Source organism: Myotis myotis, unplaced genomic scaffold, assembly GCF_014108235.1.
Source record: "Myotis myotis isolate mMyoMyo1 unplaced genomic scaffold, mMyoMyo1.p scaffold_m19_p_1, whole genome shotgun sequence".
NCBI lineage: Eukaryota > Metazoa > Chordata > Mammalia > Chiroptera > Vespertilionidae > Myotis > Myotis myotis.
Genome location: NW_023416313.1, coordinates 168,576,923 through 168,602,191, shown reverse-complemented (window position 1 = coordinate 168,602,191; position 25,269 = coordinate 168,576,923). Strand labels below are relative to the sequence as shown.

At 37.9% G+C, this 25,269-nt stretch overlaps 1 protein-coding gene across 3 annotated transcripts in view; it reads left to right on the top strand.

Moving 5' to 3' along the window:
* Positions 1 to 25,269, top strand: part of DMXL2 (Dmx like 2) — a 163,346-nt gene that overhangs the window by 19,046 nt on the left and 119,031 nt on the right. For all 3 annotated transcript variants that reach the window (XR_004966358.1, XM_036301475.1, XM_036301466.1), the window contains exons 2-6: positions 13,467 to 13,592; positions 16,720 to 16,791; positions 22,002 to 22,080; positions 22,887 to 23,022; positions 23,978 to 24,044. Coding sequence is in view for 2 of the 3 variants with exons in the window: in XM_036301475.1 (XP_036157368.1) it covers positions 13,467 to 13,592; positions 16,720 to 16,791; positions 22,002 to 22,080; positions 22,887 to 23,022; positions 23,978 to 24,044 (480 nt within the window). In the remaining variant the exon portion in view is untranslated. The remainder of the gene's footprint in view (positions 1 to 13,466; positions 13,593 to 16,719; positions 16,792 to 22,001; positions 22,081 to 22,886; positions 23,023 to 23,977; positions 24,045 to 25,269) is intronic.

Sequence of the window (25,269 nt, the reverse complement as noted above, 5' to 3'; positions counted from 1 at the left end):
TTTAGGTAATATATTTCATCTTCTGTTTGTTTTTGTAGTTTCTGTTTTGGAGGAATTAATCTTTTAAATCCATTTTATGGTCATATTTGTTTGTAGTATTTCATTCCTTATTATCCTTTTAATGCCCACAAGATTAGTACTGATGTTCCCTCCTTTATTGTTTATGTTGGTATTTTGTGTCTTTTCTCTTTGTCTTGCAAGAAGTTTATACATTTTATTGATTTTTTTCAAAGAACCAGATTTTTATTTCATTCATATTCTCTGTTGTTTTTGTTTTCAATTTCATTTATTTATTCAATTTCATTGATTTCTTTCTGATTTTTATGATTTCCTGCTTTTTGCATGCTTTAGATTTGCTTTGCTCTTCTTTTCTAATTGATTAAGAAGGAAGCTTAGATTACTAATTTGAGAGTGTTTACCTATGTACTTCTTTGAGCATTTTTTACTAGCCACTTTAATATCTTTGGTAATTCAACATCTGTGCTGGCTATCCTATAGTTTTTGATATGAAATTCTTGGTCTTTGGAGTCAAGTGTTTTTGGTATGAAATTGTTGGCCTTTGAAATTTTCTTCAGTGGGTGTTAGTCATGTGGTCTGCCTTTCGGAAGGACTGTTCTTTCAAAAGGACTGGGTGGGAGCAGTTTTTCCAGGAAAGGTCTGTGAGTAAGAGGGACAGTATACTTGATATGATAAAGCACAATTTTCCTAGAATGAGATGTTTAGGTGGTTCCCATTTTTAAAATTATTTTTAAAAGGCTGCAATAATCATTTTAGTATTAGTTGTAACATTTGTCTGCATGTCTGAATGTTTTCTTAGCCTAGGGCCCTAGAAATAGACTTAATGAATCAAAGTACTTAAAGCTCTTTATAGTCTTTTAATTCATATTACCAAGTTGTTTTACAGAAAAGCCATATAGTTTTATACTCAAGAGTGTATGAGAGTGACAGGTGCACCATACTCTCTTGCTCATTGCTTTTTGCTATTCTTTATTTAAGGCTGAAAAAACTACATTTGGCTATTCAGTGCTCAAAAGCATTACTCTATCTAGGTATGGATTCTGGGTTCCAAGGGATCACATATGACTGCTTTAGTACCTCTATCTGTATTATATATCCTGTTTTGCTAGCTTTCCATCCTTGCATCCTCATTGCATTTCCTACTCTAATATCATGGCCAGTTCTGCATTTACTTTGAGCCCTGCTCTGAATATCCCCAATCTTTGTTCTAGTTATGGTTCTAGTCAGGGCAAGGGACAAATGAACTAAAGTTAAAAACAAGGTTTATTTCAGGATACATGATGCACCATCAAGGAAGGGCAATTGGGCTTCAGAGTGATTGGAACTAAAAAGCTGGTAGAATCAAGACTGCCTTTTCTTGGGGATTTTATATACTTGTTTTCTCATGAGCTCATTCTTGTTTTTTGATATGTGATTCATTTGTTTTTTAAACTGATGGTTTCAATTTCAAATTGCACATGGCTTTTAATGGCTACCTATCCCTGAACATGTATGTCTTTTCAGCTCAACTCTTCTGCTAACTCTAGGTGTTTTGGTTTAAATTTCCCAGAGTGGACTTTGATTGGCATAGCTCATCTTTTCTGCTGGCCATTTTCCTGGACCATCCTTGCCTCCTGTCAGCTGTGAGTAGAGGAAAGAGTCACAAGATAAAAAATACTAAGTTGAGCTCTACATGAAGTAGTGTACATGGGATTATTTAATCTTTTATCAAGACTTTTTGAAGCAAATTTGTGCAAACTTAATAGTTACAGCTTAAAAGTTGAAAGGTCTTTGGATTGATCTAGTCACAATCTTTTATTTGACTGGTGAAGGAAACATCTATAGAGATTATGGTTTGCCCATTATTATAGTTGGTGTCAGCAACTCTAGATTCTCAGGAATTCTCTTTCGATTATGTATATAGGCCTTCCTTCCCCTGGCTGCTGGCACTGGCTTCCCTCCGGGACCCAGGCCTTCGCTCTTGTCAAGGCCTTCTGCCTTCACTCGGGGCCAGAGCTGCTTCCTGCCGCTCTGCCCGCTCTGTGGCCGCTGCCCAGAGGCTGGCCCTCAGCAGCCGGCCGGGGCTTGCGGGAGTCTTGGCTTCCTTCGTTGCCCCAGTGATGAAGGAAGCCAAGCCTCCCACCCAAAGGAAGTCAAGCGTCCCGCCCAAAGGAAGCCACGTGTCCCGCTCCAGCTGGCTCCGTGGCTCTGGCCGGTGCCACCATCTTTGTGGCTATGGGTGCCGCCATCTTTGTCGTGGAGTGACAGTTAATTTGCATATTACCTTTTATTAGTGTAGGTAGATTCTCTATGAGGCAAATTGTTATATACTCTAAGCTTTAGAGAACAAATTAGAGGCTAAAAGGTGACTCTAGATTTTTATACATGCTAGTCAGTCCACGGGGCTTATTTTGACCAGTATTACTATGATTGAATTTTAGAGAGAGTGGAAAGGAGAGGGAGCGATAGAGAGAGAAACATCGATATGAGAGAGATACATTTATTGGCTGCCTTCTCACACCTGCCCTGAACAGGGCTGGAGAATAGCCTGCAACTGAGGTACATGCCCTTGACCAGGAATCAAACCTGGGACCCTTCAGTCCTCAGGTTGACTCTATCCACTGAGCCAAACCAGCTAGGACTCCTGTAGAAATTTTTGATAATTAATACTTTGAATGGTTTATTCTTAGCACTGACATAACATATTCATAAGAGAGGTGATTTTTGGTTTCTACTTCTAGACCTGCCTTTTAGTGAGACTGCAAGCCAGCCAGCTGGACATGGAGCTGGTTTTGTAATGATTAATTAGAACAAATTAATTAATATTACATATTTCTCTTTACAAGGTCTCATTTTTCTTTCAGATGATACTAGCATGAATAAATTAAAACATGTTTTGTTCAGGGGTACAGAAATAGGTTTAGTCTGGACTGTAGTTGGCTATGTGCTTTTTAAATCTTAGTATTTAGAATTTTTTATATCTCCATTTTGTTAGTAAGTTATCCATATTGGCTAGTTTTTAACTAATGTTAAAATAGGTTTTTTTTAAATATAGTTTTAATTTTAAAGAAAGTTCTCCTTTTTTTAAGATCATTTACTTTTTTGGGGTTTTTAGGAAGAAATTAAAAAAATTATTTTGTCTCTTACTACTTAATCACAAACAGATAATACTTTCTTAAAATTTCTTCTATTTTTCTATGGCCACATATTTTTGTTTTGGCTTATGTTTTACTCAGCATACCACTCACAAAAGTTTTGCTTTTTTCTACATTAGTCTGTTAATTTTGCAAGTCCTAATTTGATTTGTATTCTAAAAGGAACAGTCCCCTTGGTTACCACACAAGTAGTCATTATAAGATTATTTCTGACATTGCTCCACCTGTTAACTTAGGTTAATTTTTTTGCTCTAAGCTTTTTGAATAATATTTAGTTTCTCATTTATTTATTTTGCTCATTTAGCATTCTTGAATGGACTTTAGGCTGTTAGAATGAATCATTTCAGTAAAGTGTGTCCTTAGTCATGTGGAAAGAAGAGCTACTTACTCAGCTACTACCCTCTCCTCCCTTTTCTAACTGTAGTATGGACATATCTAAATGAAAGGAGGCTTGTTTTTTTTTTGGGGGGGGAGATGGTAGTGATGGGCAATAGTTGATAATGGTAAGGGTTTGACTTCATGTGTAGAAGCTTGCTAGCTATATATGACAAAGGGTGAGTTCTGTAAAGAGCTTTTGTAAATCATTTAAAACAACAAGACTAAAGGCTCAGTTAAAAATGGACCAATAACTTGAATAAGCAGTTTGCAGAGAAATACATACAAATGGCTGATAAATATATGAAAAGATGCTCAACATTCCTCTTAATAAAAATACTAATTAAAACAGCTCTGTCAGGGTTTGTTGGTTGGAAAGATTAAAACATTTGATAATGATCAGGTTTAGTGAGAAGTGGAGAAGTAGGTACTTTTATACACCTGAGAAGTATGATATTTTTAGAGGCTAGTTTGCAGTTGTTATTAAATTTTATTTATTTATTTATTTATTTTAAAATATATTTTATTGGTTTTTTACAGAGAGGAAGGGATAGGGATAGAGAGTCAGAAACATTGATGAGAAAGAAACATCGATCAGCTGCCTCCTGCACACTCCCCACTGAATATGTACCTGCAACCAAGGTACATGCCCTTGACCAGAATCGAACCCGGGACCCTTGAGTCTGCAGGCCGACGCTCTATCCACTGAGCCAAACCGGTTAGGGCGTGCAGTTGTTATTAAATTTTAATCACTGACCCAGCAAATTATGTCTTAGAACTTATCCTATGGGTATATTTGTACATATATGCATCATATATTTTATACATAATATATTTTATACATTGAAGCATTATTTTTGCTTCAATGGTAAAAGACTGGAAACAGCCTAAATTAATGACAACAAAGCCACACAATGGAATACTATGCAATAATTAAGAAGAATGAGCTTGGACGGTGTGCCTCAGTGGTTGAGCGTTGACCTAGGTTCTGGTTTGATTCCTGGTCAGGGCACATGCCTGGGTGGCGGGCTCGATCCCTGATGAGAGGTGTGGAGGAGGCAGTCAATCAATGATTCTCTCTCATCATTGATGTTCTATCTCTCGCTCCCTTTTCCTTCCTCTCTGAAATCAATAAAAAATACATTAAAAAAAAAAAAAGAATGAAGTCATTCCTTCTTTGCTGATACAGAAAATTTTCAAGATATATTGCTAGTTACTAGTAAGTGGGAAAAAGTTACAGACTTATGTATAGTGTAATCCCTTTATTTTACGAAAAAATTAATACATAGATACACTTGTGTGTACACTAAATAGTTTAGGAAGAATTCATAGGTAACTTTTAAGTGATTGCTCCTTGGAAATGAGGAGAGGTAGTCAGAGCTAAGAAGGTGGCCTAATTTTTCTATTTAGTTTCTAAACTTAGTACATGTGTTATTTTCTCTAAAAAAAGAAAATATTGTTACTGAAAACATTAAAATTAAACATTTAAAATATTTAATTTAGCTTGTAGATGGCTTTAATAGATAAGTAATATATGAAAGTTCTAGCTTAATAGGGAAACCTATTCATTTTAGAAGTTAATTTTTAATTCTGAGAGCATCATAAGCAGTTAGAATTTTAATTAGATGACTAAAATGAAGAAAGGGAAAGGATTTTTTTGGGTGGGGGAAAGTTTGTTAATCTGTCCTTTTTTGTTTTCTTGGTTGTAGGATTTTTCATGGGTCAGCATTGGCCTCTTACGAGTATTTTCTCAAGATAACCCAGTCTTCTCTTTAGATTTTTGTTTGTGAATAGAGCCAAGATCACAGCAGAAATGAAAAAGTTAAATGAATTTATATAATTAACCAATAAGAAAAAAATTTGAACAATAGAAAACAAACTATTTGAGATGGTCACTAAGTATAAAGAAATCTGTATTTGGACCTCAGCATATATTTACCTTATGACTTAAGACTTTGATTAAATCATACAAAGTTTCATTTCCTTGCATTAAAATGGGAGTAATAACCAACTTCTAAGATTATTGCTGTCTTGAAATGCATAGTATTGTACCTGTTACCCAGTAGGCTTTCAATAAATACCTCTTTCTAGTAATTATTTTTCTAAGTCTTAACACATGTGTCCTCAACATGTAGAAGTATGAATATACTTTCATGAATTAAAAACTCCCAGTGAGTTTTAACAGTATCTCTCTCTCTCTCTCTCCCTCTCTCTCTCTCTCTCTCTCTCTCTCTCTCTCTCTCTCTCTCTATATATATATATATATATATATACATATATATATATGTATATATATATATTATTGATTTTTTACAGAGAGGAAAGGAGAGGGACAGAGAGTTAGAAGCATCGATGAGAGAGAAACATCGATCAGCTGCCTCCTGCACACCTCCTACTGGGGATGTGCCCGCAACGTAGGTACATGCCCTTGACTGGAATCGAACTTGGGACCTTTGAGTCTGCAGATCAATGCTCTATCCACTGAGCCAAACCGGTTAGGGCAACAGTAACACTCTCTGGAGTAGAGTATTTTTGGTAAGACTACACCTTGTTAAAGTAGACAGACCTTTCAACATACTTAATATCTTTTGATCCATCAGTGCTTTTTCTTTTAAATTTAGACACATCTGGCAGTGGCTGTCAATGATCTCAAAATCTGATTTTATAGCTACCAGGATGTTAAAGCATCCAGCTACTCCCTTAGAAAATGCCAATATAATTAATCTATTTGTATTCTGTATTCTCATAGGAAAATTCATGCTTCTGTGAGATTTAAAAAAATATTTTATTTCTTTACATTTTAATTTAAGACTTGAAGGAAATTTGATAAATTAGTACAGTATTTGTAGAATATGAGTATTAGTTGTTTGCTTTTCTGAAAGTAATGTAGTCAAGGCAATTATATGTAAAACTGAAGTTAGAGAAGACAATGAGTGTGTTATGCTTATCTGGATACACTTAATCGTTGTTCAAATGACATTAACACTCTGGAGAAGGCAACAATATCTTTATTAAGATAATGATAGTATGTTAATTCAGAGTATTTTATGACGTTAGAAAGCATTTTTTAAAATATGTTTTATTGATTTTTTTTTTATAGAGATAGAGTAAGGGAGAGAGAGTGCAAGATAGAAACATCGCTGAGAGAGAATCATCAATAGGCTGCCTCCTGCACGCCCTCTACTGGTGATTGAGCCTGAAACCCTGGCATGTGCCTTGACTGGGAATCAAACCAGTAACCTCCTGTTTTGTGGTCAACAATCAACCACTGAGCCACACCAGCCAAGTGACTTTAGAAGATACAGTTTTTAATTTTTTTAACTAAGTGTAACATTTTTTTTAAACAGTAAATGCATGTCTTGAGTGTTATACTGAGTGCAAAAATATTACCATACATATTGTATAAAATTAAAACATTTCAGAAAAATGCGATCTAGAAAACAGGTATTCCTAGTAACATGATCTCCAAAGAAAACTGCTGTTGACTGTTTGGTGTCTTTTTTGGCAGAATTTTTCCCAGGCAAGAAAACACCTATAAATAAATATTTTTAATAGGATCTTAACCACATATTTTATTTTACATTATTTTAAATAATACATCCTGGAAATATCTCATCAGTACATAGAGACTGTTGTTTAACCAAGTGTAACATTTTAATGAGTTAAAAGAAGGGGGTTACTTTGTTTTTCAGACTCAACTAACTGGCAAGGCTACTCTAACAAAGTTTTGGATGTCATAACTAAAAACAGAAAAGAATCTCAGTAATAAATACTCAAGTTTTTAGCTCCTGTATAATTACTGTGGGAAAATATGACACACTTTATCTAAGGAAGAGATTCTTTTAGACAAACTAGACAAACTAATGAGATCTGTGGACCCAGGGAAAACAGTATATTCATGTGATTTTAATTTCCAGGCCCGGCAAGCATGCCTCAGTGGTTGAGCATCAATCTATGAACCAGGAAATCACAGTTGGATTCCTGGTCCAGGCACATGCCTGGATTTCAGGCCCAATCCCCAGTAAGGGGCGTGTAGGAGGCAGCCGATCAATGGTTCTCTCATCATTGATGTATCTATCTTTCTCCCCCTTTCTCTTCCTTTCTGAAATCAAGAAAAACATATCTATACTAATCATAGACAAATATGTAAATTGATTGTACCTCTGCAACACCCCCACAGCCGATCAGGAGGGAATATGCAAATTAATGGGACAAAGATGGCAGCAGCCATGGAGACAGCCAGAGTGGGTGGGAGGCTTGGGTCGCCCCCAGCGATGGAGGAAGCCAAGCTTCCCACCCATCTGGGCCGGCCGCTAAAGAAAGGGCCTGTGGGCGGTGGCCACGTAGATAGCCAGAGTGAACGGGAGGCTTGGGTCGCCCCCAGGGACAGAGGAAGCCAAGCTTCCTGCCTGCCTGGGCCGGCTGCTGAAGGAGGAGGCCTGTGGGCAGCGGCCATGGAGCTGGCCTGAGCATTCAGGAGGCTTGGGTCGCTTGGGCCGGCCGCCCAGGGAGGGGCCTGCAAATGTCCCTCAGCCCCTCACCCAGGCTAGCCACGTCACCATCAGGGTAAGGGTCCCCGCTGGGGGGTGTGGCCAGCAGGCCGGTCGGGGGCGGGGGCTTGTTGGGAGTGATCAGGCTGGCAGGGGGGGCAGTTGAGGGTGAGCTGGCCATCAGTGGGGGTCAGTTGGGGGTGATCAGGCTGGCGGGGAGGGCAGTTGGAGGCAAGCAGTTTGACAGGGAGGGCAGGTGGGGGCGAGCAGGCTGGCAGGTGGGCAGTTGGGGGTGATCAGGCTGGTGGGGGGGTAGTTGGGGGTGAGCAGGCCAGGAGGCAGAGTGGTTAGGGCCAATCAGGCAGGCAGGCAGACAGGTGAGCGGTTAGGAGCCAGCAGTCCAGGATTGCGAGAGGGATCCCAGATTGGAGAGGGTGCAGGCCGGGCTGAGGGACACCCCCCACCCCGTGCACAAATTTCGTGCACTAGGCCACTAGTTTGAAAATAAAGAATGTGGGGCCTCTTTAAAAAAAAACAACAACACAAAAAAACCATACATATAATTTCCAGGAGTTCAGAGACCTCCTGTGACATACCCATTACACTCGAGGTTGAAAACTCTTAGTTTCAATGCTTACAGTAAAGATAACTCGCCCTGCTGATTTGGCTCAGTGGATAGAACATCGGCCTGTGGATGAAAGGGTCTCGGGTTTGATTCTGGTCAAGCACACATACCTTAGTTGTAGGCTCCTGCCCGGCCTGGGCCCTGGTGGGGGCTCATGCAGGAGGCAACTAATCGATATGTTTCTCTCACATCAATGTTTTTCTCTGTCTCTACCTCTCCTACTCTCTCTAAAAATCAATGGAAAAATAAAAGATAACTTTCTCTTTCCTAATTGGATGGATTTGGTCTCCAAAAATAAGGCTAAAACAAGTGAGGTTTATAGTTTTAAAGCACCCTCTTTGACTTTTGAACTCGGACTACAGGATTATCACATCACTTTGTTATGAGTTATTGTTAGCTACTTATTAATTCTTTATAAGGACAGCTCAGTCCTTCCATAATAGAAGTCCTCCCACATGAATGGAAGGAATGGTGTTTTTCTGACTCTCTTTCCTTGGGCCTTATCTGTGTTTGGGCCAAACCTCCTTAATTTTGAGGTAAAATATTTTATAGGTCAGTACTGTTATCAGTGCAAGACACTGTTATATGGTGCAATGGCACAGGGACAATTCTACCAGGAACACAAAGGAGTACAACCTGGTTAAGGGATTCCATTTGCTCCAGAAAAGGCTTGGTTGGTGCCCTTTTTTCTGCTTCCCTGTAATGATCCTGTGGTCTGTCTCCCACATGTGGAGTAGTTTATACTCAGCTAAGACAGATATATTTCATTTACCTACTACAAAGGAGCCCACATACCATACTCTCTGAGGTTATTTTAGTATTCGCTTATAGTCTCAGTGAGCACCCTTTTCCTCCTGCACTATTAAGTCTTCCTTTGGTTGAACTGAATTCTGAAAAAGAAGGATAGAACAAATTTGCTTTTGACTAAAAATTGAGACAATGGTAACCTCTTGAGTAATTACATATTTTGTATAAACCTTCACAGCTATTGGTATTTACTGACTGCTTACTCGGGGGAAGGGCGCTGTGGTAAATATCTTGGGATCACAAAGATGAACATGGACCTTTTAGCACTAATAAGACAGAGGCAATGGAATACAAGTGGGATGTGGCAATGGAAAGAGTAGGGGCTTTATTATGAAGCAAATGAATCCTCACTCCAGGAACTTGGGCAAATTACTTATCCTTTCTGGGCCTCACTGTTTTCATCTTTGAAAGGGGGGCCTGTGAGGATATAATGTTTATAAAGACCCTAGCAGACTGCCTGATCATGATAGGTATTCAATAAGTGATAAATTATAATTTTAATATATTTTTATTGATTTCAGAGAGGAAGGGAGAGAGAGAGAGAAACATCAATGATGAGAGCGAGTCATTGATCGGCTGCCTCCTGCTGGCCCCACACTGGGGAATCAAAATGCAACCTGGGCATGTGCCCTGACCGGGAATCGAACACTTATCGCCTGGTTCATAGGTTGATGCTCAACCACAGAGCCATGCCGGCTGGGCATAAGTGATAAATTATTAAGAAAGGCTTTAGTAGATTCCCTTCTGGTAGGTGATCTAAATTCATGACAATTGTTAGACTGGAAAATCAGCCAAAATCGTTCCTTTTATAGCTACTGTCATAGACTTGGCCAAATTATTAGGTTACATCAACTATCTCAACTTCATGTTCTTTGACCAAGTTTCTAGGTCCTTAGGCTTCTGGAGCCAGACCTTAGGAAGATTTTGAAAAATTTATTTGTTATACATATATTTATTGAGGGCTGCTTATGTGCTAAGTGCTAGGATTACAGTGCTAAACAAGGACCTGGTCCTTGTTCTGATGGACCTTTCAGTGTTGGGAACCAGATAGACATTATACACATGTTTGTATAAATAATTAAAATCTTGTGAACCTTCAGTTATAGAATGCATGCGATTCAACACTGATTGATTATGGTTCTCTGTTCTTCCATGGCTGCTTGTGCCTTAGATTCTTGTGTGTGTGTGTGTGTGTGTGTGTGTGTGTGTGTGTGTGTGTGTGTGTGAATCCTGCCTGAGGATATTTTTCCACTGATTTTTAGGGAGGGGGAGAAACGGAGAGAAACATTGATGTGAGAGAGACACATTGATTGGTTGATTCCCGCACACACCCCGACCAGGGCCAGGGATCGAGCCTGCAACCAAGGCATGTGCTCTTGACTGGAATCAAACCCCAGACCCTTCAGTCTGTGGGCCACTGCTCTATCCACTAAGCAAAACCGGCTTAGATTTTTTAGAGCAGCGGTTCTCAACCTGTGTGTCGCGACCCCTTTGGCGGCCAAACAACCCTTTCACAGGGGTCGCCTCAGACCATCCTGAATATCAGATATTTACATTATGACTCATAACAGTAGCAACATTACAGTTATGAAGTAGCAACGAAAATAATTTTATGGTTGGGTCACAACATGAGGAACTGTATTTAAAGGGCCAGAAGGTTGAGAACCACTGCTTTAGAGAAAGGTAAAGAATAGTAATATGATTTCTCTGTACTTTTGCAAGCTCCTAGTGTGCAGTAGTTGAGTGGGTTCCATTGTAGCTATGACCATGGATATTATATAAAAAGGCAGGCATTGCCTAACTGTATTTCAACAGGACACCAGTACCAGATATAATTGTTCCATTATGATGGTAATTACTAGTTTGATAAAGGATTTGAGACCATTTTAGACCATAGGTCTCTAAACTTTTAGTAACTGCATAATATTTCCGTGCAAGGCTATATCATAATTTATTTAACTACTTCTCTATTGATGGTATGTTTTTGTTTTGTTTTTGTTTTTGCTGCTATAAATAATGAGGCAGTGAATATCCTTCTATATATTTCTTGGCAAACTTTTCTAAGTATGCTTATGGAGTACTTTAGGAATTTATTCGATCAAAGAGTACATTGTGTTTAAATTTCGATAGATATTTGCCAAGTTCTTTTATCCATGAAGATTCTGATTTAGTAAGTTTGGGGTGAGACCAAGCAGTCTGTGTGTTTAGCAAGTTCCCTGGGTGCTTTTCAAGCAGCAAGGTTTAGGAATTATTGCAGGATCAGAAAAATGGCGAGATTCCCTGCAGGTAAGGAGTATGGCATATCTGTCTCCTCTGGAAAAGATCTGGCAATTATGAATATCTAGGGAAGAATAAGCACCCTTTTTAATAACTGAGCAGTGAGCACCAATCTGTCTACAGTAGCACTTCTAGGGATGACCCATCTTTAGAGAAGAAATGTACTAATAATTATCTGGGATATTTTTTATTTCTTTTAGCAAGTAATGTTGGGGGAAAGAGCATAAAAATTATAAGGACCTGAGTTTGAACATCTTCTACCTACTAACTGTGTCATCTTGGGCAAATGAATGAACTTTAATTTTTGTACAATGATAATGACATAGCTTCCAAATTTGTTGCAAAGATTAAAGCAGGGTAATATAACATTTATTGAGGACCTTCTGTTTTCTGCTAGTATTTTGTGGATATCTCTGTCATGGCAGTTTGTTATTTAATTGTGATTGGTGATTCACTTGCTCATCTTCCCATTAGACACACTGGGACCACATCTTGTGGTTTTGTAGTTCTAGTCCCTAATACACTGGTTTGTTTCTTAATTGAATGATGTATGCCAAACACTATGCAAATAGATTTTCTATTTTAATTTTCACAATTATCCTAAGAGGTAAATATTATTTCTTCCATTTTATTACAAGGAAGAAAGCTCAGAGAGCTTAAGTAACTTGCTTAAGGTCACACAGTAATGCAGAACCATAATTAAAAAAATTTACGTGTGTACTTCCAACCTAGATAAAGTCTATGCTCTTTACATCAATTCACTTTGCTGAGATAATGCTATAAAACTTTGGAAATTGTGAAATGTTGTTCAAGGGTAAGGTTATTTTGAGTATTTAGTCATAAGGCAAGTTTGGAAGAAAAAGAAAAATGTCCCACTGCCTGTCCATATGTCATCATAAAATTCACAAAGTTGCAAAACAGGAATAGCATACACCAAGAAGTTTGGCAATAGGAAGAAGTATGTGGTTTTATTCATTATAGTGGAGCAAGGGAATTTTCCAGGAACCTAATTTGGTCTTATATTGTATTTTCCAGACCATATAGTTATATTAGCCAACATTTTATACAAATCAGTTTATTTTCTTTAACCTTTTTCTTTTTTTCTTTTTTTTTTTTTTGGTGAGACCACTTTGGGTTTGTTTCCTATCTTTCTCATGCCCAGTAAGGCTGAGGAGAGTGGGCAGGCAGGCTGCATCACGGATTCACTTAGGCAGTTGATGAGTTTAAGTTTAGTAGTGTTTGCCTTAGTGCATGTAATTCTGTCTTGGGGGTTCATGTCTATTTAACTAGCTCTTTAAGCCATGTGGAATTGTATTGGAAAATGCATCTGATTTCTATTTTTCTCAAGCCTGGTTTGAACCCTGACAGCACAACTGCAACCTTAAATGCTTTATTACTTTCAGATGGAGGTTTTATTCTTTAGGGTTTACTGAGATAACTTTTGGAGAGAAGCTGTGAGCAGAATGACTTATGACCTGCAGGACAGTGTTTAAGAACTGAAAGAACACTTCGTTTTGTTGTTGTTAGTAGCAGTTGTTTAATGATAATGTGTGGGGTGCCATTACCCCATTTGTTTTATGTGAATTTTAATGTTATTTGGAAATTGATATTCTTACATTAATTATTTTTTAAAAATGTGTCAGAGTATACATTTCAGTAGCAACAAAATCTAAGCTAACTATTATATTATAATAATTCAGAAGTTACATATGTTACATATTGTAAAACTTTTTTTTTTAGGCATATGGATCAGGCTGTGACATTGTTATTTTGGCAAGTGACTTTGAATGTGTGCAGATCATTCCTGGTGCTAAGCATGGAAACATCCAAGTCAGCTGCGTGGAGTGTTCTAACCAACATGGAAGAGTAAGGGATTTAATTACTTTATTAAATATCTCTTAATATATTTAACAATCTCAAAATATTCTTATCCTTTTATACAAGGCTTACCTACAATTTCCTATTAATATACCTTGCTCAGGTGGCTATTGAAAGGAGTGGGTGAAGTGATAGGTTGTATACAAATTGTAAAGAGCCATTAAGCTGATGATGTGATAATTAATTGTTCTGCTGGTGTATTCTATCTTGAAATATCTGTGGGCTTCACAGTCCTGTATGTACTGATACTCTGTCAGTTAATAATTCTAGCAGCTATTAAGCCAATAGCAGGGAAGTAAACTTTTTTCTACCTAGCAGCCCTTATCTCTCCCAAATGATAATAACATTAAATTTTTATCAAGAAATTTAGCAAATTGTTAGTGTCTAATATAATATTTTTCATATAAAGGTACTTTATAAAGTATTATTATTATTATTATTATTATTATTATTATTATTTTTACTTAAATGAAATACCTTCTTTATTGGAGGAAATTACCCCACAATTCAAGTTTCAATTACTTTAATGAAAGTTTATTTGGTGAATGAAGAATCTTAAAGTTCTTTCCTTTACACTTTAAAAAAGAGGGCTTAAATTTCATCATGTGTATCCCTCCTCTAAAATTTCAAGCATAATGTACTCAAATTTTGGTTATATGTAAAGTAAATATAGCATATTGTATATTCTAGCAATTCAGTAAGGCCGATATTGTGCAGCAGGATTGAATTATTCTACAAGAATATGAAAATGAGATTTTTCTTGTAATAGTAATAATTTAAACAGTCTTAGTATTTTAGAAATTGTTCTTTACTGAGTAATAATAAATTTTATCAAAGATATATTAAATCATAGTATTCATGGTGATGGTGATAAATAGTAATCATGTAAGTTTATGCCAAATAAATTATTCTGCAACTTCTACTGTTCTTCCCTGCTGCTTGTATCAAGCTTTAAATTTATGTAAATGTACCATAATATGACAATCCAGTGACATAATTGACCTAGAATTGAAACACTGAATTTCCTGGTGTGTTCTGATACTTGTTTGTTGTTTTTCTGATTCTTTTCTCATGGTTTTTCTTAAGCAACCATTGTTTACTTCTTAGGGAACACTGAGAGTGTCAGATTCTTCCATTAATCTTTTATTGCTCATTTCCCTAGGCTAGTGGTTAGCAAACTGCGGCTCGTGAGCCACATGCGGCTCTTTGGCCCCTTGAGAGTGACTCTTCCACAAAATACCGACTTCTGCGCATGGGCCATGAAGTTTCAGTCGCACTGTACATGCGCGCCCGCACGTGATATTTTGTGGAAGAGTCACACTCAAGGGGCCAAAGAGCCGCAGTTTGCCAACCACTGTCCTAGGCCAAGCAAGGTAGTTTTAAACCTACCTAGAGATGTATGATAATTGTCAGAGATAAATTTTAGTAAATTATGTATGTGCTGGTGGATAATCACAATGAACATATTCTCTGGGAGCAAAGTTTTTTTTTAAAAAAATATATGACTTCGGTGTCTATAACAGCCGTGGGCAAACTACGGCTCGCGGGCCGGATCCGGCCCGTTTGAAAAGAATAAAACTAAAAAAAAAAAAGACCGTACCCTTTTATGTAATGATGTTTACTTTGAATTTATATTAGTTCACACAAACACTCCATCCATGCTTTTGTTCCAGCCCTCCGGTCCAGTTTAAGAACCCATTGTGGTCCTCGAGTCAAAAAGTTTGCCCACCCCTGGCTATGTTTCTTCTTTTACTTACCTGGTTGATAGCCTTTTAAAAAAAATCCTCACCTGAGGATATGTTCATTGATTTTAGAGAGAGGAAGGGAGAGAAGGGGGGGGGGGGAGAGAGAGAGAGAGAGAGAGAGAGAGACATCAATCGGTTGCTTCCCATATGTGCCCCAACTGCAGTTCGAATGGCAACCTAGGTATGTGTCCTGACCAGGAATTGAACCTGCATCCTTTCAGTGTGCAGGATGATGCGTTAAGCCACACTGGCCAGGGCCTTACTGGTTGAAAGTAAAGAAGGCAAAATTGTGACATCTTTGATGTATTATCTTTTATTTCCCTCCTCTTTTATTTCCTTTATTCCCAGTCCTTGTGATAACTTTCACATTTATGACCTTGTGTTAGCCAGCTGTAATCATTCATTGACAAGTTGAATGTGATGATTCATAACACTTTTTGCCTAAGTATTACCTCAGCCAGGCATTTTACATAGCTTCCCCCCACCATTCTGGATGAAAAGCTTTTTCTTGGAAAGAATGTTAGATATTAATAACAATTAAAATTACTTTTTGGCATGAGAGTACTTTGAAATTACAGTGCACCTTTTTTAGCTGACCTTAAAAAAACATATACCTAATTTAGTTTTATACCATAGGTCCAGAGGTGTCAAAAGGGATGGTTTTTGGTCTGTTCCCTATAGTTGATTCCCTCTTGCCAAGAGCAGGATGAACTAGGAAATGTCTTTCAAGGAATTATTGGAAAGCAGGCCCTGGTAGTTCCTAGGAACAGAGGGACTTATACTCTTATAAGGTGTGTGACCTAGAGCAAAGTCCCCCTGGCTCCCAAACCCCTAGCTAAGTCAGCGCTTTCTCCTCCAGGTGCAGCAGATGTCTCTCCTTCTCCTTGGCTCATTTTCTCTTCCTTCTTCTGAAATCTAGATGGTTTTCCCAATTGATATTTTTGTTTGATGGTGTCATTAATATAATTTTATTTGACATATTTTAATGCCTGTTATTCTTTGATGTCTTTTTCTACTTGTCATGGTTTTTATATTTACTGGACTATGAAGTTTCTGATAGATGTACCATTGAAATATATTTTTGTTAATAAAGTTATTTCAATATTAAAAAATACAAATTCTTATAGAAAATGATGATTTCTTTGAATGGGTCAACCTTGTATTTGATATGTGAAATAAACCCTGCTGAAATTTTGATAACAGAAGAGATCCTTAAGTTCAGTAATTTTCCAATTATATTTATGAAAGGGAATAAACCGTGAATACTGTATTGGGATTGCATTGTATATAGTTTATACATTATTGTAACAAGAAGGTTATTGTTAATTTTCCTTCTCCTAAATATTAATGCTTTGTTCATTCTTTTTTAGATTGCAGCTTCATATGGTAATGCTGTTTGTATTTTTGAACCCTTGGGCATAAATTCTCATAAGAGAAATTGTGTAAGTATTAAGTGATAGTAGAAAACGTTTAGAATTCAGTTTAGAACCAAATCTATATCAATAAAGAGCTTCTTAGGAGCTGGTGCTGACGGTGATCTGGAATATCAGTGGGAAGTAGGTCTGATGCTTTGGGGTGAGACCTTTTACATTCACTGGAAATATATCCCTATGCCTTTTAGGAACTCAGTTTTCTAGAACGTTGCTAATTGAGATTTACCTTGTTAATTGGGATCTTTCCTAGTTGAACTATTATTTCTTGTCTAGATTACTAGACTAGTCTGTGATTTTATCCTTTTCTATTCTCACTGAAGCAGATTATGACACATCTCTGCTTAAAACTCTGTAATGACTCCACATTTCCCTCAGATTCAAAGGCAAAAAGCCTTAGAATAGACTAGTGCTTTTCTCCCAGCATCCACTTATTACTTCTCACAATTCATCTTGTACTATTCTTGCCCTCTCTGATATCACTCAGGCCACACTGGCGTTTTTACTGTCCTTTAAGCAGTTATTCTCCCATCTTAGGGCTTTGCATTGGTTGTTCTTTTGTCTGAAATGTTCTTTCTCTAGATAGCTCTTGGACCAGCTTCTGCAGATATTTGAAATCTTTGCTCAATAATACCTTGATCACCCTTTTAAAAATTGCACTTGCTTCTACACCTTTAACTCTCATCCTTGTATTTTTAACTTTTTTCCATAGCACTTCCCTTGTTTATTTACTTATTGTTTACTATTTAGAATGTAAGCACCATGAAAATAGGGAGCTTTGTTTTTTGTGTGTTCACTAATGCATCCCAGTATTTAGAATCTATATCTGGAACATAACAGGCTCCTAAATATTTGTTGAATGAAGGAGTTAAGAGATTAGCTAAATTCACTTACCAGCTAAGTGCTCTAGCATGCCACATTGAGAACCATTGAGCTTCATTCTGAGTGCTGTGTTTTATTTTATCTTAATGTTCAGAAAATCCCATATGATTAGAATTATTAACCCCTTTAAAAAACACTGCATGAATTGGAACTCCACCATCACTCACAAATAGTCAAATCTGCCAATGTGAAATTTGAATTTGCCAGTAATTTTTAAAAAAATATATATTTTTATTGATTTCAGAGAGGAAGGGAGAGGGAGAGATAGAAACATCAATGATGAGAGAGAATCATTGATTGGCTGCCTCCTGCACGCCACCCACTGGGGATCGAGCCCGCAACCTGGGCATGTGCCCTTGACCAGAATTGAACTTGGGACCCTTTAATCCGCAGGCTGTTGCTCTATCCACTGAGCCAAACCGGCTAGGGCTGCCAGTAATTTTTTTAAAAAGTATATATTCTTAAATACATTACAGCAAGTGGTTTTAATGTTTCATTAAATGTATATATTTGAGTTTCTTTTTAAATTTCCAAGAAATACCAATTAAAATATTAGTCTTTTCCCTGTGATAGTTTTATGAAAGAGATATCAAATTTTAGAGTGCTTAAGAGTCACCTCAAGTATTTATTAAAAATTCAGATTCTGTGGCTGAGAGTGGGGGGTGAAGGGAGCCTAATATATGGTGACAGAAGATGATTTGACTTTGGGTAGTGGGTACACAGTCCAATATATAGATCTTGTATCATAGAAATATACACTTGAAACCTATATGATCCCATTGACTAATATCACCCTAATACATTTTAAAAAATTCAGAATCCAGGCTTCACTTCTAAATTTCTGCTATGTATTTAGTCCATAGATTATACTCCAAGAAATACTGAAGGAAAGAATATTAGATATGTTTATAGTTTTAGGAATGATTTAATTATTACTTTGAAATAGATCTGTTGAACAGTATTTAAAATACTGTTGTGCCCTAGCCAGTTTGGCTCAGTGGATAGAGCGTTGGCCTGCAGACCAAAGGGTCCCAGGTTGGATTCCCATCAAGGGTATGTACCTCTGTTGCAGACTCCTCCCCAGCTCAGGCCCTAGTTGGGGCTTGTGCAGGAGGCAACCAGTCGATGTGTTTCTTTCACATCAATGTTTTTCTCTGTTTTTCCCTCTCCTACTCTCTTTAAAAATCAATGGAAAAATATCCTCAGGGAGGATTAACAAAAATAATAATAATCCTATCTAATAATAGACAAACATGGTAATTGACCATACCTTCGCTACGCCTCCCATGGGCTAATTAGCACGATATGCAAATTAACTGCCAACAAAGATGGCAGCTAATTTGCATGCTGAAGGCAGGGTGGGACAGCACCATCCCGCCTGCCCCGCCGCCACCCGGGCCTTCTATCTTCGACCCGGGGTGGTGGGCGTCCTGTGTGCGACCCGACCCGGGGCGGCCAGGCGGGGCAGCAGCAATCCACTGGCCTGCCCGGGTGTCCCATGTGTGACCCAACCCAGGGTGACGGGGTGGGACAGTGTGACTCCTCTGTCACCCCAGCTTCCTCATCACAGCTCCCTTGGGGGCCTAAGCCTTTAGTTGGACATCCCCCGAGGGCTCCCTGGCTGCCAGAAGGATGTCTGATTGCAAGCTTAGGCCTGATCCCCCAGGAGTGGGCCTAAGTCGACAGGTGGACATCCCCCAAGGGGTCCTGGACTGCAAATGGGCGCAGGCCAGGCTGAGGGACCCCCACTGAGTGCACAAATTTTTGTGCACCAGGCCTTTAGTAAAAAATAAAATACTGTTGTGATTGTAGTCTGTTCAGCAGTGGCAGGGAAAATAACATTTCCCTGATTAAAAAACATAAAATTAGTTTTGGATAATAAAATTCAAGTTTTGCAGTTCTATTTTAAAATTATGGCTGTATATAAATAAATTATTAAGTAAATTAAATAAATCTTAAATAAATTATTTCACTGTTGAATACTCTATAATATGTTGAATATTATAAAGAGAGAGGGAATTACGATTTATTAATATTACTGTTCAAGAGGTTAATATATAACTTGCCCAAGGTCACACAGCTTTGCATTGCAGATTACTTTCACAAAAGGCCACTTTATATACTACAAAGAAACCAGAAACAGCAATCAGAAAGGATATATGCACCCCTATGTTCATAGCAGCACAATTTACAATAGCTAAGATTTGGAATCAGCCTAAGTGCCCATCAGCAGATGAATGGATTAAAAAACTTTGGCACATCTACACAATGGAATACTATGCTGCTATAAAAAGGAAGGAACTCCTACCATTTGCAACAGCATGGATGGAGCTGGAGAGCATTATGCTAAGTGAAATAAGTCAGTCAGAGAAAGATAAATATCACATGATCCCACTCATTTGTGGATTATAATGAACAACATAAACCGATGAACAAAAATAGATCCAGAGACAGAGAAGCATCAATCAGATGCTCAAACCTCAGAGGGAAGGCAGGGGAGTGTGGGGCTAAGGGATCAACCAAAGGACTTGTATGCATGCATATAAGCATAACCAATGTATACAGACATGGGCGGGGGGAGGGATGAGGGCATGAATGGGAGGATGGGGGGGCAATGCGGGGATAAGGACACATTTGTAATACCTTAACCAATAAAGGAAAAAATAAAAAAAATTTTTAAAAATAAATTTCTTTTTACTTACATACTGTATGCAATGGAAAAGGCCTTGGACATTTAACTTTAAATCTTCTTTTTACCTTTTAGAATGAAAATAGTTAAGAAAAAAGGATGGAAATTATTCAAATAAATTTAATATAGGTCAGGTTTGTGGATTTTATACTTTATGTAATTTAAATTTGTTGACTTTATGGGCGGTATATCTAGTTTTATTTTATACACTAGAGGCCCGGTGCACAAAATTCATGCGGGGGTGGGGGGGTGTCTCTCAGCCCGGCCTGCACCCTCTCGCAATCCGGGACCCCTTGGGGGATGTCTGGATCGGGCCTAAACTGGCAGTTGAACATCCCTCTCGCAATCTGGGACCGCTGGCTCCTAACCGCTCACCTGCCTGCCTGCTTGATCGCCCTTAACTACTCTGCTGCCTGCCTGATTGCCCCAACCCCTGTGCCTACCTGCCTCATCACCTCTAACCACTCTGCCTGCCTGCCTCATTGCCCCTAACCACTCACCTGCCTGCCTGATCACCCCTAACCACTCTGCCTGCCTGCCTGCCTGCCTGATTGCCCCTAAACACTCTGCTGCCTGCCTGATTGCCCCAACCCCTGTGCCTACCTGCCTCATCACCTCTAACCACTCTGCCTGCCTGCCTCATTGCCCCTAACCACTCACCTGCCTGCCTGATCACCCCTAACCACTCTGCCTGCCTGCCTGCCTGCCTGCCTGATTGCTCCTAAACACTCTGCTGCCTGCCTGATCACCCCTAACCACTCGCCTGCCTGCTTGATTGCCCCAACCCCTCTGCCTGCTTGCCTCATCACCCTCAACCCCTCTGCCTGCCTGCCTGATCCACCCCTAACTACTAGCCTGCATGCCTGATCACCCCTAACCACTTGCCTGCCTGCCTGATGGCCCCTAAACACTCACCTGCCTGCCTGATCGCTCCTAACCTCTCTGCCTGCCTGCCTGATCACCTCTAACTGCTCGCCTACCTGCCTGATCACCCCTAACTGCCTCTGTCTCTGCCCCCACCACCACGGCTTTGTCTGGAAGGTCATTTGGCTGTACAGTCTAATTAGCATATTATGCTTTTATTATTATAGATAGCACTTATTTCTAAGGTGCATTTATTTTGTTTTTATAAACACTCATTGAACATATGCATTCTAGCCATTATAGCACTGAAGACAATTCCTGCTCTAGAAGAGTTGTAATTTCATGGGAGAATCAGATACATGAACACATAATAATTCAGTGTGACCAATGTTATAATGATAGAATGTAAAAAGTGCTAGGAGTGCTGCTAGGATGTCAGAAAAATCTTCACAGCAGAGGTGATGATTTAGCCAGATCCTGATGTAAGCATAGGAATTTGCAGGTAGAGAAGAGAGGAAAAGCTCTGTTAAGTAGAAGAATGTGTTTATAGGCATGGAAAGAAGACTGAGAGAACATGCTTTGTTTTGGCAGGGCAAGCAGATATGGTAGAATAAATAGTAATTGGAACTATTGGAATTTTTCAGAAGAACAATATTTTGAAAATAATAGTGAGATATTTACATCTTTATTTTAGATCATAAGGTCTTAAGGTGAAGAAAATGATGCAGTGTTTGTGGATATTATTTTCAAAACATACCTTTGTCTTTTTTCTCTTTATATGTTTCAGCAACTCAAATGTCAGTGGCTTAAAACTGGGCAGTTTTTTTTGAGTTCCGTGACGTACAATTTAGCATGGGACCCTCAAGGTATTCAGTAGTTCTATTTAGAAGTTATGAAAAGTGAATAATTTGTTTAAAATGCATGACTACAATGTGATATAATAAGAAAGTGATCAACTGTAAAATTTATTTTTGCTAGTGAATGAATGTACTTTTTTCCTTCTTGGTGCACACTGCTTTATACAGTGGTGAATTTACTCTTAGTTCTATGCTTTCCCCCTGCCTTTGAATATTGTATTTTAAGAGCAGTGATGATTTGTTTCTTTAGTGACCATGTACTGCATTTTATCCTTAACTGTATTTATTAAGAAAGAAAATCAGAAATTAAATAGGACCAAAAAAACCTCCTATCTCATTTTGTTATTTGTATTTTAGGAAGTTATTCTCTTTAATTTTGAAAGATTAGAAACCTCTAATGATAATGGCTTTTGTCCCACTTAACAGTCACAATTAAATTAATTTTTATATTCCAAGTAGAAAAACAAATTTCATTAATTTTTAGTTATGTCTTACATCTTGACAACATCCTATGTGGTATTTTTTTTGGTCTCTTTTTAAAAAATTCTACTTTGCTGTTATTTTTTTAAAAAGATTTACCTGATATAAGCTCTTTCTCAGTAAAGCTTTTTGTTTGTTTGTTTTTGTTTTGTTCTCAAGTTTCTGCCAAGAATTACTCTTCCTTGTGTAGTGGAGTCTTAGAGCTTTTAAATGGATATGTCCCAAGTGTTTTGCATAGAAAATACTGCTTATTTTTCACAATATAGTTTAGAAGCCCATGTGTATGTTCTTTCTCTAATTTTTGCTTATTCATCAGAACATTCTTCAATTTTCAGATAACAGATTGTTGACAGCAACTGATTCTATTCAGTTGTGGGCTCCTCCAGGAGGTGACATTCTGGAAGAAGAGGAAGAAATTGATAATAAAATTCCTCCTGTTTTAAATGATTGGAATTGCATCTGGCAGTGCAAGTTAGTATCTAACTCTGTTGTTGTGTTTGTTAACTTTTAAAAAACGTTGCCTAAAATATATTACCTTTCACAATCATCTTTATTTTTTGATGGGACCATTACATTTAGAAGCCTAGAGAGTAGAATTTTTCTAACCAAAAGTCATTATAATACATCCTTCAATCTGTACTATAGTTGGTTGTTCAAGAAAAGGACTAAAATGTTTTCATAGTATAACCTCAGGACTTGGGTTGACAGGGTTGGTACATAGGAATTACCCATTATTGGAAGAGATGTGGATGGTGAGGGGGAAGGGAAGGATGTGATGAAAATTGCCAGCCAGTCTTTCAAGTGGAAGGATGGCTGAACTATTAACAGTGTGGATTATGTGAAGGGGACCAACTAGCCAGGGAGGAGGATGACCTTAGTTTTTAACATGGTATATTTAGGATGTTGATGGGACTTGTAGGTGTGGATATAATTTATACATTTTAATTACACTTCTTTTTGGATTCCTAAAGTAAATTCTGCATTAGTTTTAATTAATTGTATTTTTAAGGAGGTGATATATTTTATTTTTAGAGTGTTGAAAACACTCTTGTTCTGATTATGTTAAAAATCTTATTTTTATATCGTATATAATAAAAGGGTAATATGCAAATTGACACTAATGGCGGAACAACTGGGAATGACCGGTCACTATGACGTGCACTGACCACCAGGGGGCAGACGCTCAACACAGGAGCTTCCCCCTGGTGGTCAGTGCACTTCCATAGGGGGAGCGCCGCTAAGGATGTCCGACTAACTCCCGTGGGGAGTGGGCCTAAATTGTTAGTCTCTCGGGCTGTGTGAGAGGGCTCAGGCTGGGCTGAGGGACCCCCTGAGTGCATGAATTTTCATGGACCGGGCCTCTAGTTTATATATACAGTGTCTCAGATTTTTAAAATGTTAACTGTTTAACCTTTTTTTTTTTTAGAACTGCAGTATCTGTACATTTGATGGAATGGTCCCCTGATGGTGAATATTTTGCTACTGCTGGAAAGGTAAAGGACCAAACAAAACAGAAACAAAAGAAACAAGACAAAGATGTTTCTATTCATTCTCATTTTCAGTTTTCTCATCTGTAAAATTGGGATAATCTTACTCTTCAAAGCTGACCTGAGGAATAATAATAGATTTGTAAAAGATTAGGTATGTTTCCTGTAGGTAATAGGCAGTGGGAAATAATGGCTATTATTCTTATTTCACCTTTTAAAAAGTCTATATTTTTAAAAATTAATGTTTATCTTTCCAAAATAGCATGTGTGCATAATTTAAGAAGTTAACGTGTACCACTAGAATCACAATGAAAAGAAGCTCTCCTTCCTTGAGGCAATTATTTGTCAAATTGCACATTTTGGCACTTCCTCCCATGTTCCTAAATAACTTGCTTTTGCTCCCATTTCTTGATTCTTTTTCCTTCATTTTTATGTATCTCCTCTTGGAAGCTGAGACTTTAGTTCTCTAGCTGATGATTCTAACCCTCTCTCTACTTCTAGCATATACATACATTCACTTCCCTTCCTCCTGTCTTCCTGATGTGGGTATCTCATAATTTTGCATAAATCAGTATTTATTGTTCACATTATTGATTGTGAAAAATATTCTTCACAGAATAATTACTTTGGTGTTAATAATTACTTTGTTTTACTATTTGCTTAGTTTTCTGCACACCTAATTCATCTCCTAAACCTCTGACAGTTTCTGAATCTTCTCTCATTACAACCCCACATAGGAGGTAGATATTGTTATCTTTGCTCCAATCTGGGTTATGCTCTCCAAGTCTAAAGTAGCAGACCTATAATTTTGGGGTTTTCTTTTAGCAATCTCAGGAGATTGTCTTTGCCTATCTCCTTTGTTATATTCCCTGTTTCTTAGCATCATTTATCTTCCTCTCTCCTTGATGAAGAACCTTTTAGTAGGTTCCTTAGAAAAGTTGGAGGGGAAAAACATTTTGAGGCCTTGCAAATCTGAATAAATATTTCCTCAGCTTTTATGTTGATTTGGCTGGGCAGAGAATTGGGTTGAAAATGTTTTTCCCTCAGAATTTTTTAAGTCATGGTTCTATTGCCTCTTAGCTTCCACTATTGCCGTTTGAGAAGTACAGTGCCATTATGACCATACTGACCCATCTTCAGCTTATAGAGGTTTTGAGAATATTTTTTTTATAGTGTCACATGTCTGAATTCTCAAATAATATAATGTTTAGTTCTACATAGTTTTGGATTT